The sequence below is a fragment of the Triticum aestivum genome, chromosome 6B (genome assembly GCF_018294505.1).
Source record: "Triticum aestivum cultivar Chinese Spring chromosome 6B, IWGSC CS RefSeq v2.1, whole genome shotgun sequence".
In the NCBI taxonomy this organism is placed as follows: Eukaryota; Viridiplantae; Streptophyta; class Magnoliopsida; order Poales; family Poaceae; genus Triticum; species Triticum aestivum.
The window spans coordinates 24,283,784-24,298,408 of record NC_057810.1 but is presented as its reverse complement, the minus strand read 5'-3'; the positions used below and the strand labels follow the sequence as shown (position 1 = coordinate 24,298,408).

Here is a 14,625-nt window from a genome sequence, read left to right as displayed (position 1 = left end):
AGAGATATCATTCTAGCAACCTTGTTTTCCTTTTTTTCTTATGAAAAAGGCATCATCCTGGCATGAAGGTGCTCTTCGACTACCCATTATCTTTCGCAATGGTTATATATATAGAATGCATGTCAACCCTTATAGCAAGGTGATATGATACAGTAAAATCATTACTTTAACCATACAACATTCACTCAGGTTAAATTATACACCACAAATGTTCCAGACAGGATGCTCCCAGGCTGAGTTCAAACACATACCCACAACACAAAGTGCACATACAGACAGTTTTACAAAAGTTCACCCAATGGTCCAAAAGCCAACAATAAACAAACACGAGACCAGAACCTTAATAAGATTTGCATTTGAAGTAGTTGCGGAAACCCGGCCCAGGTGGCTTGAGGATTACCATGACGCACTAGCCACTATGCTTCTGCTCCACCAGCACCCCCATCATTGTTCACATGAGCAAGAATTCGTCGCGTCGATGGGCCTGGTAATCATATAGTTATAGAAGAAAGTACATAAACCTTCACATCTATGATATGATATAATAAATTACTCAAAATAGGATGACAAATTTTAGGAGAAATAATTAAATTATGACACAGAAAAAGTACAACCAATAATTCCATGCATGGATCAACAAAGGGGGAAAATATCACATCAAAGGTATCCATGAAATTACCATGCACGAAAAAAAAAAGGATCGATGTTACTCCTTCAATGTTAAGATAAATTACCTGCGTTATAGAAACTGGTGAATGGATAATAGAAATTGTCGAGAACGAGTCCATGAAGCCTGTTGCATTGCATTGTCTCAAGTTGGACTATAAAGGCACGGATGTGCCTCTCTTTGCACACCGATATAAGAATCGCATTAGCATCCTCGGCATACCCGATAACTGGTGAGTTCGAAGCCGCCCATGAAGACGTCAGATCAGGGATGTTGTCCATGACAACGGTCTTGCGCAGCACCCATGTCGCAACACCGTGAGAATCGATGTTGCGTTTCCACATTTCGATTGTAGGGTACAACAATAGGGCGAGGCCAACAGTGCCATCCTCCCCTGGGATGATCTGGCTGTTGCGGCTGCTGATATTCGCACGGGGAGGCCTTGTAATCAGAGCTAGGCTCTGGCTATCCAGATTTAACTCTAGAAAGCTACCCCGAGGCTTTGTCAGCCAACAGTAGAGGCGGCTGCCTACCACGGTGACAGGGTCACAGGGACACTGGTAAGACGACATGGCTCAGCAGTGGAGATGATGTCTCCCCATGTGCCGGTTTCAAAGGAGTAGACGCGGGCCTCAACTCTGGCGCGGGCCTCATCTACCAGGACCAGCTTCAGTGGGTTCTGCGCGGCATCCAAGAGCAGAGCTCCGTTGGCACGGTGCCGGCAGTCGACTAGATCCGGTGGGAATGAAACGCGGTGGCGTTCACCGGAGAAAGGGTCGCAGATGAGGAACTCACGCAGCGTCCAGTTCATGATGAAGACGCGGCCCTGGCGGCACCCGAGCACGCGCCAGGTTTCCCACGCGGTGCAGACCTGGATGGAGAAGCGCTCCGCGGGGATGCTGCGGTCTGCAGGGATGAACTGGAGAGAAGTCGTGCTCTTATCGAAGACGCCTAGGACCGGGGGTCTCCCGTGGCGGTCGCGCCAGCGGCGCCGGAAGTCGGCGGAGGCAGCGAGGCGAGCCCACGGCTTGCACACAAGCGATGCGCGCGGGAGGGAGGATAGCTCCCGGGGGAGGCGGACGAAGACCTCGCCGAGGACGTTGTCGTCCTCCTGCGGCGCCGCCGCAACCGCTGGTGAAACGCAGTGGCCACGGCCGGGGGTCATCTCGCCGCCGACGCCGCCCTGGTGGGATTCGAGGCTATTTTCTAGGGTTCTACAGTGGAGGAAGTGGGGAAAAGAGCAGGAAGCAGTCGGACTCTTTTTCTTTCCTGTAGGAAGGAAGGTCCGTTTGGGATGTGGGCGTGCAAGGAAAAAAAACATTTTAGCCCAAGATAAGAAACTGATATGTATATTAGTAGCAATTCGAATAAATTTGTCTCAAAAAAAAGCAATTCGAATAAATATTATGGCGTAGAAGCAAGCGATGATTATTATGTAAAATCCACGGATGAAGTGCTTTGCGAGGGAACACACCTCTGTCGTCAATATGAGGCATGGAGGTAGCAAAATGGTGGGAAAGAAATAGTTGGGTCGAGTAAGAAGGGGAATGGGGTGAGCCCATGGCTACCATGTCGCATGCCTAGGGCAAGCCCGGGAACTCATGCCGCTACCACACTCAGGTCTCCCTTGCTTCCTCCGACTATCGTCGCCGCCAGCCTCTGTTGCGCTGCGGCGGGCCTGCGTCAAAGGTTGTGGGAGGCGTTCTTTGGTGGTGCAAATGGCTGGTTGGTCAGTGGTTTCAATCCTTATATCGGGCCAATAATACACTAGTGCAGAACCGGGCTTTAGTGTCGGTTCGTGACGGCCTTTAGTGCCGGTTGGCGAACCGGCACTAAAGAGTGGGGACTAAAGCCCCCCCTCCTTAGTATCGGTTCGTCACGAACCGGCGCTAAAGTGGAAACACGTGACACGAGCCAGGCCCGTATGCGTGTAGGACATTAGTATCGGTTCATCATGCGAATGTTCTCGCAAACGTAGTATGCACACAGATTATTCCCTTTCGCTTGCCTCAGGGCCTTCTCGCAAACGTAGTATGCTACTCTTGGTCATATGATTAATTAGCATCAGTTGTGCAAGGCCTAGGCATGCCGCAAGGACATCACAAAGGATTTCCCATGTCGCTTCCGGGCATGATTTCACGTGTCGCCTTGCTGATGTGCAATTTTCGGCCATGAAACCCTAGCAGAGCAATAAATTTCTCGAATATGGCACGCGGGTCCGAAAAATGCGGGGGTGTGTGATGGCTTCCTTTGAGAGCATGAGAAGTTTCAAGGCCAACAGAGCAACACTCGCACTTCCTGCACAAATCAGACACGTTCCCTCTCGATACCCTAGAGACTAGCTCGAAGATGGTGCGATTTACAAGCATCCTCAGAGGAGGCTTATTCGAAGGGCGCCCAAACTTTTACCACACCCTACAGGGCCATGTGATGACACCGTGCCAACTCTCGAGGAATTCTAGCATCGTACGATTTTCTGAGGATTTAAACGGTTGCATCAGGCATGCCACCGAGGTACTTTCGCCCCCCGGTGGCAGGGTATGCCCCTCCCTCGTCTGTGCAAGGCCTAGTCATGTTGTAAGGACATCACAAAGGATTCCCCATGCCGCTTCCGGGCATGATTTTATGTGCCGCCTTGCTGATCTGCAATTTTCGGCGATGGAACCCTAGCAGAGCAATAAATTTCTTGAATATTGCACGCAGGTCTGAAAAACGCAGGGGCGTTCCACGTGTCATGAGATGGCCTCCTTTGATAGCACGAGAAGTTTCGAGGACAACGAAGCAACAGGACCCGCACTTCCTGCCCAAAGAGGACATATGTTCCCTCTCGATACCCAGAGACTAGTTCGGAGATGGTGCGCTTTACAAGTGGCCTCAGGGGAGGCTTATTCAAAATGTGCCCAAACTTTTACCACACCCTACATGGGCCATGTGAAGACACCGTACCAACTCTCGAGGGTTTCGAACATCGTATGATTTTTCGAGGATTTAAACGGTTGCATCAAGCATATGCCACCGAGGTACTTTCACCCCCGGTGGCAGGGCATGCCCTCCCTCGTTTGTGCAAGGCCTAGGCAAGCCCAAGGACATCACAAAGAATTTCCCATGTCGCTTCCAGGCATGATTTCATGTGCCGCCTTGCTGATCTGCAATTTTCGGCGATGAAACCGTAGCAAAGCAATAAATTTCTCGAATATTGCACGCGGGTCCAAAAAATGCGGGGGTGTGGCATGTGTCATGCGATGGCCTCCTTTGAGAGCACGAGAAGTTTCGAGGCCGACAGAGCAACATGACCCGCACTTCCTACACAAACCGGACATGTTCCCTCTCGATACCTAGAGACTAGCTCGGAGATGGTGCGGTTTACAAGCGGCGTCAGGGGAGGCTTATTCGAAACGCGCCCAAACTTTTACCACACCTACAGGGGCAATGTGAAGACACCCAGCCGGCTCTCGAGGAATTCCGGCGTCGTATGATTTTCCGAGGATTTAAAACGGTTGCATCAGGCCTGCCACCAAGGTACTTTTGGCCCCCAAGGGCATGCCTCTCCCTAGTCTGTGCAAGGCCTAGGAATACCACACAGACATCACAATAGATTTCCCATGCCGCTTCCCAGCATGATTTCATGTGTCGCCTTGCTGATCTGCAATTTTCGCCGATAAAACCCTAGCAGAGCAATAAATGACTCAAAAATAATAATAGATGAATTAATATAAGGCCCCAGCATCCACCATTAGGAAGATGGCCTATCACTTTGAATCTTCTCTGCCTGAAACAGGTGAAGATTCAAAGTGATGGTCCATCTCCTTAACAGAAGTGTAATGAAGATCGAAGCTTACTGCATCTAGACTATCCCACTATTTAAACAGGTTTTGTTGCTTGTCTCTGGGTGAGGTGGAACTAAAGTTTGATGGGAGCCTAATCTTTCCCAAGAGCTACTCTCGGCAACTGTTGCTTTTCTGAGAGCAGCGCTCGGTACGGGTACGGTTGGATCATAAAGTTAATACATGTTATTTATAATGAACACCGAAGTTTAATGCAATTGGACTATCGGACTATTTAAACAGGTAGGCGAGGTGGAACTAAATCGGCAACTGTTGTTGTTCTGAGAGTTGCTCTCGATAAAGAAGTCTAACCATGGTCGTGCCAGTAACCGCCACCGGATGTGCCACGTGGCAAAATGTTGTTGTGCAGGCACTGCATGGCTCTCGGCGAATAGTGCCTTTGCCGAGTGTTGCCTTTTTGCTGAGGTATACTCTCGGTAATATCCCGTGTTTGCTGAGGTGTGTCTTTTGCTGAGAGGCCCTCTCGACGTCTCTTACTTTGCCGAGTGCCTGTGATTTGGCTCTGGGCGAAGAGTCTGACACCCGGCGTGTAGGGAAATTCCAGTAGTGACTTCTAGGACTAAGAGTAAAATTTCATATAGCTTTTTGCTGAAATTCTGGTTTCATCGTGCATCTTTATCAACTTACATTCAACAGTTTATTAGTTGCCTTAGAAATTATAAATTCGTTATTTTTTTATTAAAAAAATACATGAAACTAAATACAGTAGCAAGCTTCATACATGTTTCCCTATCCAAGTTGTTGTCCACCTAATAATTATCATTAGTCCACATTTGATCTAGTAGCCAACTCGGCGCCGAAAGCTTTTTTTCTAACAGTTTTAGTTACTCGTAAATGTCAACCCCTGGGGACAAACGTTTACAGCTAACTGTGTCTTCCTTTTTTTTTCTTTATTCATTTCCTTTTAGAATGGCTGTGAGCCTTTTCATGGCAAATGTCATATACTGATATTTGCATACTTAGTAGAAAGAAAAAAGTGACATGATTGACTTCCATCCATGGAGAAAATACTGAAAGATTGATTGTCTCATTGATCAAAGCTATCCGATTTCTCTTGTCTAATAACAGCAAAGGGCTCACCTCGTCCATCATTACGAGTACCACATCAAGAGTAAAAGATAACATTTCCTTTTATTATGATTAATATCACAGATTAATAAAAAACATCCTGATGCCAAACCAGACGAAAAGCAGGCAACATATCCTTGGCATGCACATAATCCCTGAAAGTTAACAATTCGCTGCAGCTCGTCTTCACTTTAAATCGTCCATCTCAAGCAAAACAAACTGATAAGCTTCAACCCTTCCATTCGGCGATGGCCTCCCATGCAATTGTTTTCTTCTTTTTTCAAGCATGTAAGACTGCATGTCATATGTTAAGAGATGAAAAACAAATACATAGGGATAGGTACGAGTGGCAACGACCAGCCGGGGCAAAAGGAAATTACAATGGGAGAAGGGCGCTCAAATGCTTTGCCCCGGTCTGCGCCCACACACGACATTCACTTCTGATAAATACGCTTTTGTAGAGGAAGATGAACATTACGATTCCCATGCAATTCTTTTCAACAGCGTGCTTGCATCGCAACATTTAAAGACAATTTCACTGCCCATTTCGGCTTCAGAGTTTTTCGGTTCAAATGTTAAATTTTACTGTAATTTACAGTAAAAAAAAGAGATGCATTGTGATTTTCAGGCCCAGTGTGAGTTGGGCACATAGGCACAACAAAAACTTGACAGGATATAACAGCATTCCAGCCTGCACCAGCAGAACAGAGTAACCTTCCAGATATGTACATTCATCAAGACATTCCACGATGCAAATTGATTAACAAGGGTTTGACATAAGAAGACCGCATGCCCTATTTTGCCAACAGGGCGCTCACCTTCACAAGCCTACAAGATCTGAGATGCTTGCAGGAGCAGTTATGGATTGTGCTTCTTTGACATGCCAAGTAACCCTGCATACCAGTTATGGATTGCTTGTTCTTTTCGTCCGCCTCTTCCGTTTCACATCCTGCCTCGTGCCGCTCCTCTCCCCCACTCGGTTTTCTAGATAGCAAAAGAACCCGCGCAAGGAAAAAAAAAGTCCAGCAGAATCCATCGCCCACCTCTCTCATCTTTCCATCCCGCACCACTCTTCAACCCTAAATCCCCTTACCCTGTTCTCCACCGCCACGCCTACCGCTCCCGGACACCCGCTGCAGCCAGCTGCCACCCCACACCTCAACACCTCCTTCCTCTCCTCGACTCGCTGGTGCCACTTCGATGTCCGAGCTACCCAAAAACGCACTGCGCGACACCGCCACCCCCCAGTTCCTTACATTGACCTCCTCGCCTGCTGGCTCTGCCTTCTCATCAGTCTGCTACGTCATTGACCCAGAGAGGCCGATGGGGCACCGGCCGATTGGCGCCGAGGGCTCATGATCCGGCGCCACAAGCAAAAGATTTGATTCTTCTATGTTCGATTCACAGCCCCTCCTCTGAATTCTTTTGATGCTCTTATGCCATGCGCCACTCTGGGGATCTCGCAGATCTCGACCTCCACGAACTCCACCTACACGGAGGCGGCGCCAAGACCGGCAGCAGCAAGTACGGGCTTGCTCCTCTGCAAGGTAGACGGCCTCATCCTCTCCTTTGTTTTGACATTTTCCTGTGCACTGCATGGGATAAACTGACTACTAATTTGATGTAATTGGTAGAACACTGAATTTCTTATTGTATATATTAAACAACTAAATTTGTAATTGCCATAACTAAACGATTTGGACACACAGATTTTATGCAGTTGGTACTTTGCATCTCTCAGTCTGGTGACACTTCAGTATTCTTATGCCTTTCTGCAGATCATGGAAGGAGGTAATCTGGTTTTTGGCAGTGAAGTTTTAACTGAGGAAAGAATGGACAGAGGAAACACAACAAAGTAAAAGTTAAAGCAAAAAACAGTTTTCATGACAAACTCTCTCTGCCCAGTCTCCCAGCCATCCATGCATGCTGCATATTAGTCATCTAGAAAAGTCACTGAATACTGCATGGTCACTTAGAGAAATTATGCTGCTGAAATGGTCAGTATACTAAATTCAGAGAAACATCACTGGCATTTTTGTTAAGAGGGAATGATCAAAAGTGGACAAAATTGCACCAATGCATTTCTCTTCAGAAACAAAATTGCCAACTACTTGGCCATTAGCTTCCAAAATTGGACATGAGCTTTAGTAATTGAATTGGCACGATATGTCTCAATTCTATTTATTTTGCAGATTGGGAGGATAGAAGGTAAAGAGCCCTTTTTTCTCTTCTGTGGGGTTGCAATTTGTTCCTTGCATATCATTTTGTTGCTAGCAACCTAATGTTTGCCTGTTGTAGGACCAAGCAGGTTGGGGAAAGAATTAAATTAGGATTAATTTGTGCTGCACTTTCCCACAACTGATATTCCAGAGGTTATCACTTAACACTTGCTAATTGCATCAGTTAGTATGCAGTCACATTAACAATAAATAGATGGTAAATCAAGGTTCATATTAACAATAAAGGTAAATCATGGTTGTTATGTAAAAAACTAACTAAAATTTTAGTGGTACATTTTGTATGCCTCCGTTGCAAGTTGCAACGCACGGGCAATTACCTAGTGTAGGGGAAAATGGATACCACAAACAACCAAAAAAAAACAACCAAGTCTACACCAATGTTTACCTAAAATGCATGGATAAACAAATAGTGGCCTAAACTATTGATGTGAGATGGAAAACCGATCATGAAATCCAGCGTCTTGATGCACATCATGCATCTACTGAATTAAGGAAACTGCAGCAAATCAAAGCACCAAATCCAGAAATGTATAATTAAAGTAGATGTAAGAAAAGAAGCAAACAGGCTGATTGGTAAAAGCAGAGCGCAAGATCTCAGTTCATAGAAGTATTTCAATCAAGGATCAAGTAAATATTTTGTAGTGCTCCCTCCGTCCGGAAAAACTTGTCCCAAACTTGTTTCTCAAATGGATGTATCTAGCACTAACTTGGTGCTAGATACATCCATATGAGGGACAAGCTTTTTCGGACGGAGGGAGTAGCACACTATGCATCTGCCAAAGAACAAAAAGTTATGGTCCAAAAAAGGCAACGCAAATATTCACAAAAGGAAAATCTGATGAATAGTAGCATTCTTTAGTTTTTACTGATATTATGCCACCACGTCTAAAACTGGCTAATAAACATCCTTTTATTTTGCTGATATGTATTGCTGTCGTACAAATAAGGAGCAATGAGATGAAATTTTATTGAAAGCAAGGTGCCAACTCACAATTACGACTTCTATCAGCCTACACTCCTTTATTTTTTCTTCATTGTGTCAAATGACCATGACAGTACACTCATTTTTAGGAAGCTACAAACAGATCATAATAACAATGCTTACCTGTCCCCTGTACTTACCTGCCTCCTGTTCTATGATTCAACTCGTACCACCAAGTGCTGTTAAGAGACCAAATCCAACTGAAAATGACAGTTAATTAGATGCAGTTTGGAGCCACTGGCCGTGTGAATCAAAACATACTGGGAGCGTTTTACTTACATTTTCATTTTACACTTTCTATGGTCTTCATATACAAGACGAATTTAAAAATCCTATAAACAACATATGCCTCTGCAATTGATGAAGTTTCATACGATTAATAGTGATACAAACTACGCCCAACTGAAACATATGAAGAAAGCAATTCGAAAAAATATATACCTGCTGCAGATGCAAATCCTACTGATCAACTAAATCATGCGACCACCTGCACCAAGCATAAAACAAAAAAATATTTGTATTAAAAGCTATTCCAATTTATATTTTAGTTCTGCAACACAGATGTATGCAATTGTGATTCATGCCGCTAGCCGACAAACTAACAAGAGCTTCATATTCTCAAAGATCGTAGAGGAAAAAAAACAAAGGTAGAACACATCACAGCTGAGATTTCAACAATTTTAACAGGATGTTATTGGACGCACTAACTATGCCATGGGTCATCAGAAACCATATCAAGATCTTTCCTTAAAACGTAGCTGTAATTGAAGTAGCAAGCCTGCTTCATTCTAATCATCTAATAGCCAAATTATAGATGGGTAACATTTATGAACAAAATATCGCTGCACGAAACAGGAAAATATTTAAATGGCTTTGTGAACTGGTGCTTCACCATCGCCCATCACTGTAAATGTGGCTAGTGTTGCCTTGATTCCCACAAAAGAGGCTGACACGGATGGTTACACGCTGTGAGCCCCTTTCCATCACACCAGATCTACCATGACTGTCACTATTACAGGCGTAGTTGCTCGAAAGAAAAAACGCTGGATGCTACAATGGGAAGGGAAAGGAGGGGCACAAAGTTGGAAGGAGAGGGGCAGCATTATTATTCACCGTTTTTGTAGGCTTTGATCACTCGCTTGATTAGTTCTTACCGTGGGAGGGAGCACCAAGCTGCCGTGCAGGCCCAGCAGTAGCTAAGGCCCAGTGGCAGGCATTAGAAAGCTTAACAAGAGAAGATATGGTTGTGCGTAAAAGCAAATGCAAATAAGCTAAGCTAAACAAGGAGATGGTTGGACATGAGGATATGACCGATTGGATAATGGGCCCAGCAACACTTTCAGGAGATGGTTGGACATGAGAACATGACCTATTGGATAATGGGCCCAGCGATAGTGTCTGTCTTCTCGACCCAGCCACGTGCATGAAGCGGCATTCCTACCAAACCTAATTCTGTGCCACGTGACTAATCCGGTACAGTGGATGAAAAGCCTCTCTGAGAAGGATATGATCCATTGGAGAATGGGCCCAGCAACAGTTTCAGGAGATGGTTGGACATGAGGACATGACCTATTGGATAATGGGCCCAGCAATAGTGTCTGTCTTCTCGACCCGGCCGCGTGCATGAAGCGGCATTCCTACCAAACCTAATTCTGTGCCTCGTGACTAATCCGGTACAGTGGATGAAAAGCCTCTCTGAGAAGGAGAATGGGGGTGAGGGCCATGGTGAAAAAGATGTCGAGCACAGGACACAAACAAAACCCGCCCGCTGCCAGCAGGACCAACGAGCATGGAGGCCCCGTTGGCAGAGAAGCAGCGACTAAATGACCAAAGTCTATGAGCTTTGATGAAAACAAGCGGACAGCACAGTAAGGAAAGAAACAACTACCAGATGGAACGACACATGACCGCCACCTCTCCCCGCCCGAGTAGTCTAGGACCATTTATTAAAAACATTCATATTGTACTACATGTGGTGGGATGGCATTTGCATGCTCAATATCATAAAGGATAGACCTGTTCAGACTTCCGAGTAAACATCCTTCTTTTTTACTGTGGCAGCACAGTAGTTATTGACCTAAGAAGCCTAATTTTGCCTCCTCGACTATTGCATTGGTTCAATTTACCCCCAAGCTCAAACCATTCAGAAGTTGCACCCTCAGCCCTCAACTATTGAAACTACGTTGTAAAACAAGATGAAAAAAATGCAGAGATCAACACATGGCTTCAGAATTCAATTCAGGACCCCAACACCCAGGAGTCGACTTCATCTTATGATACGGATAGCACAGGAAATGATGCTCTATCTCCTACAAGCGGCAGCCAGCATCAACTACTGCAGCATCATTTACGATACTAAACATAAGGTGTTATATGGGCAAAACAGTTGACTGGGTTGAACAAGTAAAATAAAGAGACAGCTGACAAAGTGACAACGCTCTCTCACACAGCAAAACACAGGGTGTCCCTTGGTCCGAGTCTTTCATCTCATTGCATCAACCAAGTCATAAAAAATATGCAGATCATACGAAACTGAAGGTTGACGAGATGCCTGACAATTTATGGTTTTACCCCGCAGCTGTGGAATGGCTGGACTTCACTGTTGTGGTGGCACAATGGCTGGAATTGTACTTCGCTGCTGTGGTGGCTCAATGGCTGGAGCGGTACTTGACGCTCTGACAGTACCTGTGGCAACCAACCTCATTAGTGATGATTGCGCGAGCCATAACTCAGAAGGATCAGGAAAAATTAACTTCAGTACTTCACTACCAAAGGGATTAATGATTAAACCTTTGAAGTCACTCCGCCAAGATTAGGTAAAATAGCTCAACAAACTCGGTGATTGAATACCCAATTCAGGCTCAAACCTATCCTAACATCGCCGACATATGAAATGATCATAAAACGCAACATTCTTTTCAAATAAGATCACAGCTTCTGGCTATTCCAAAATCACCAGATTCCCAAGTATGATCAAACATAATAATTAAGAGTTATCTATTTGAACCTTTGGAAGCTGCTAACAATTCTCTCAAAAATTGAAGTACTGCAAGTAGCCAAGATATCGTCCTCACAGCCTTGGTTTTTTTCGTAAACAAGAATCATCTTGACATCTACATAAAATTCTAAGACCCATTGTTGCAACAGAATGATCAGATTATTACGAATTGTCAACAACTCTTTAGTTAATTTATTGATTTTGTGACCAATTGTTGCAACAGAATAATCAGATTGTTCTGAGCAATCTGCATGCCTACTTTGCTTCAGAGCAAAAGGGAGAACAACAACAGAGGATAAGAACAGATGGGAAATCTACATACAAAAAATGTCAAGATGATAGAATAGCAACGGACACCTCAACTTAGGGGAATATGAGAGGTGACACCTCAACCATTGAACAATTTTCTGGAAGGTACCCGACCAACAGGTTGTTTCACACAATAACTTTATATAGAGCATGTAATGTAAAAACATTCAAAAAAATGATACAATAGAACAAATAAGTCAAAATAGTTTGCTACCTTCCAGATAAATCCAGTTAAGTTATAACACAAAAAAAAACAATTATATTGATCTAAGTTGCTAGCAAACAGTTCAAAGCACAGTAAAGGCATTGGGCAACCATGTATGCAAAGTAAGCATGTTCAGGCAACTCTTGTAATGTAAAGATAAACAATTACCTGCAGTATAGAAGTATGCGAACGGATGGTAGGAACAATCCAAAAATGTTTGATTAAGATTCGTCCACTCCATTGACTCAAGTTGAAGCATGAAGCTGTAGGTGGGCACACCACCGAAGGACACTGTTAGAAGAAGCGCATCGCCATCCTCGGAGTACCCTACTATAGTCAGCATAGAATACTGAAGCATACTATGCATGCGAGCGGTCTTTCGCAGCACCCATATGGCAGTACCATGACTATTGACCATGCGTTCCCAGATTTGGAATCTCATGTACGAATATACGGCAAGGCCAACACCGCCATGCTCTCCCCTGATGATCCGGATTCTGCAACTGGGAATGCCATCAAAAATAGGCCTCTTGACCAGAGATAGTGTCTGGCTATCCAAATCGAACTTGAGTATGCCATCCTCTTGCTGACACTTGTTTAGCCACCAGTAAAGAGCATTGCCGATGAGGGTGGAGGGGAACTTGCTAACAACACATGGTTCCGCCATTACGACGAGATCTCCCCACTCACCGGTGTCTGAGGAGTAGACCCGGGCTATGACCGGGTGTCTCACTCCGGTGGCCACCAGAACCACCTTGAAGGGGCCCGAGTGGCAGTCTCCGTGCACGTGCCCCTGCTCGTCACCGGCAGCGCAGAGCACCGCCCCGTTGGCGACGGCGCACTCGCCGTCGACGAAATCCGGCGGAATTACCGCGGCGCGGAGGCGGCGGCGGCCGCCGGCGAGAGGGGCGAAAACAAGCAGCAGGGCCAGATCCAGGTTGACGAGGAGGACGCGGCCGTGGCGGTACCCGAGCAGGGTCCAGCAGCCGAGCACGTGCCAGAACCGCATGGAGAAGCGCTCGCGCGGGATCCGGTCGGGGGCGTCGAGGAGCGGGGTGAACACCAGCTCCCCGCCGCGCATCTCGAAGACGCCGAGGACGGGGGGCCTCCGGTGGTGGGTGCGGAAGCGGCGGAGGAAGGCGCGGTCCGCGGCGAGGCGCCCCCAGTGCCTGGAGACGGCGGCGGCGCGGACGAGCGAGGAGGGCAGCGGGGGCAGGCGGACGAGGATCTGGCCCAGGACGTCCTCGTCTTCCAGCGGCGCCGCCGGCTGCGGATGGCCGGGGAGGAGGGCCATCTCGCCGTCGCCGCCGCTGCCGCCCTCGTGACTCATGTGGGGAGAAGAAACGGAAATGGGGGAGCGGAGTAGGGCTGTAGGGTTACTGGAGGATGCGTAAGAAGGAAGGAATACTTGGGCTGGGCCTCTAGAGAAAAGCTCAGTCACCCATCCTTGGATTACGGCCCAACACTGATCGTGTTTGTGGCTTACGATAAAAAAAAGTATAAGGCTTGTGCTATGCTAAAAAAAGTACAACTCCTCTGTGAGGTTCTACCAAGAAGAGATCTTTATAAGGCGAGACCTCGTCCGTCACTCTGGTGACGGTTAGTGTAATTTTCGAAGAGGCAGTCGCAAGGACGCTTGGATCTTATCCTGGCCCTGTCGCCCGCCACCAGATCTTGTCGACGGCGTTCGGGCCTCCGTCCTGACCACCTGAGATCCGTAGCCTTCCCTGCTCTCTCGTCCACCCCCCAATCCCTCCCTAACCCTTTCCCATCCACATAGGCCTTCTGTGCGGTTCTAGGGCGCTCGGTCGTACACCACCTACAAACCCTAGTTTTAGGTCTGACGTGAGGAGAGTGGTGGTTTGGTCGAGGAGGATGGAGGCAGTAGAGGGGTTGATGAAGGGGTTGAAGTTGTCAGCGGTGGAGAAGAAGCGCTTAAAGATCGGGGAGAAAGAAAGGGACAAGGCTCCAGAGTGGGCACCAGATGTTTCGTATGCGTAAGCTATTTTCGAAGAAGCCAGCACATGCATGGGCCATGGGGAGCACGCTGGGGAAAATTTGGTGCCGGAACAAGGGGCTAGGCTGCAAGGAATTGGACGAGAACATTTTTCTTTTCACGTTCATGCAGGCGACGGGTTGGAGGAGAGCCGTGGAGGACGGACCCTGGTGGTTCGATAAGAAGCTGCTGCTGATGGACAACTATGATACTGATAAAACCGTCGATGAGTACGAGTTCAACTTGATCCCCATATGGATTCGTGTGTTCGGGATACCACTGGTATCTATGAACAGGGCTATGGGAGAGCTCATA

At 46.6% G+C, this 14,625-nt stretch overlaps 2 protein-coding genes across 5 annotated transcripts; both read right to left on the bottom strand.

Annotated features, from left to right (window-relative positions):
• Nucleotides 1–266: 266 nt before the first annotated feature.
• LOC123135493 (uncharacterized) lies at nt 267–1,902 on the bottom strand. The gene is made up of 2 exons (XM_044554575.1): nt 735–1,902; nt 267–484 (listed from the first exon to the last, which is right to left on the bottom strand). The coding sequence occupies exon 1, from the start codon at nt 1,830–1,832 to the stop codon at nt 1,197–1,199; it is 636 nt and encodes a 211-aa protein (XP_044410510.1). The 5' UTR covers nt 1,833–1,902; the 3' UTR covers nt 267–484; nt 735–1,196.
• Nucleotides 1,903–5,624: 3,722 nt separating this feature from the next.
• Nucleotides 5,625–13,668, bottom strand: LOC123135491 (uncharacterized). Of its 4 annotated transcripts, none has more exons than XR_006466021.1 (5): nt 12,483–13,668; nt 11,359–11,487; nt 9,244–9,289; nt 9,082–9,153; nt 5,625–9,002 (listed from the first exon to the last, which is right to left on the bottom strand). XR_006466021.1 is itself a non-coding variant. In XM_044554574.1 (2 exons), the coding sequence occupies exons 1-2, from the start codon at nt 13,642–13,644 to the stop codon at nt 11,399–11,401; spliced, it is 1,251 nt and encodes a 416-aa protein (XP_044410509.1). In that variant the 5' UTR covers nt 13,645–13,668; the 3' UTR covers nt 10,999–11,398. The 4 variants fall into 4 exon arrangements, 1 of the variants encoding a protein (XP_044410509.1); XR_006466020.1 differs by having other exon boundaries at nt 11,374–11,487; XR_006466022.1 differs by lacking the exon at nt 9,082–9,153 and having other exon boundaries at nt 11,374–11,487.
• Nucleotides 13,669–14,625: the final 957 nt, after the last annotated feature.

Excerpts from the sequence above, each read along its gene's own strand:
- LOC123135493 (XM_044554575.1), bottom strand. The coding sequence starts at position 1,832 with ATGACCCCCGGCCGTGGCCACTGCGTTTCACCAGCGGTTGCGGCGGCG.
- LOC123135491 (XM_044554574.1), bottom strand. The coding sequence starts at position 13,644 with ATGAGTCACGAGGGCGGCAGCGGCGGCGACGGCGAGATGGCCCTCCTC. Across the intron at positions 11,488-12,482 it reads CGCATACTTCTATACTGCAG|GTACTGTCAGAGCGTCAAGT; the intron begins GTAATTGTTTAT and ends TGGTTGCCACAG.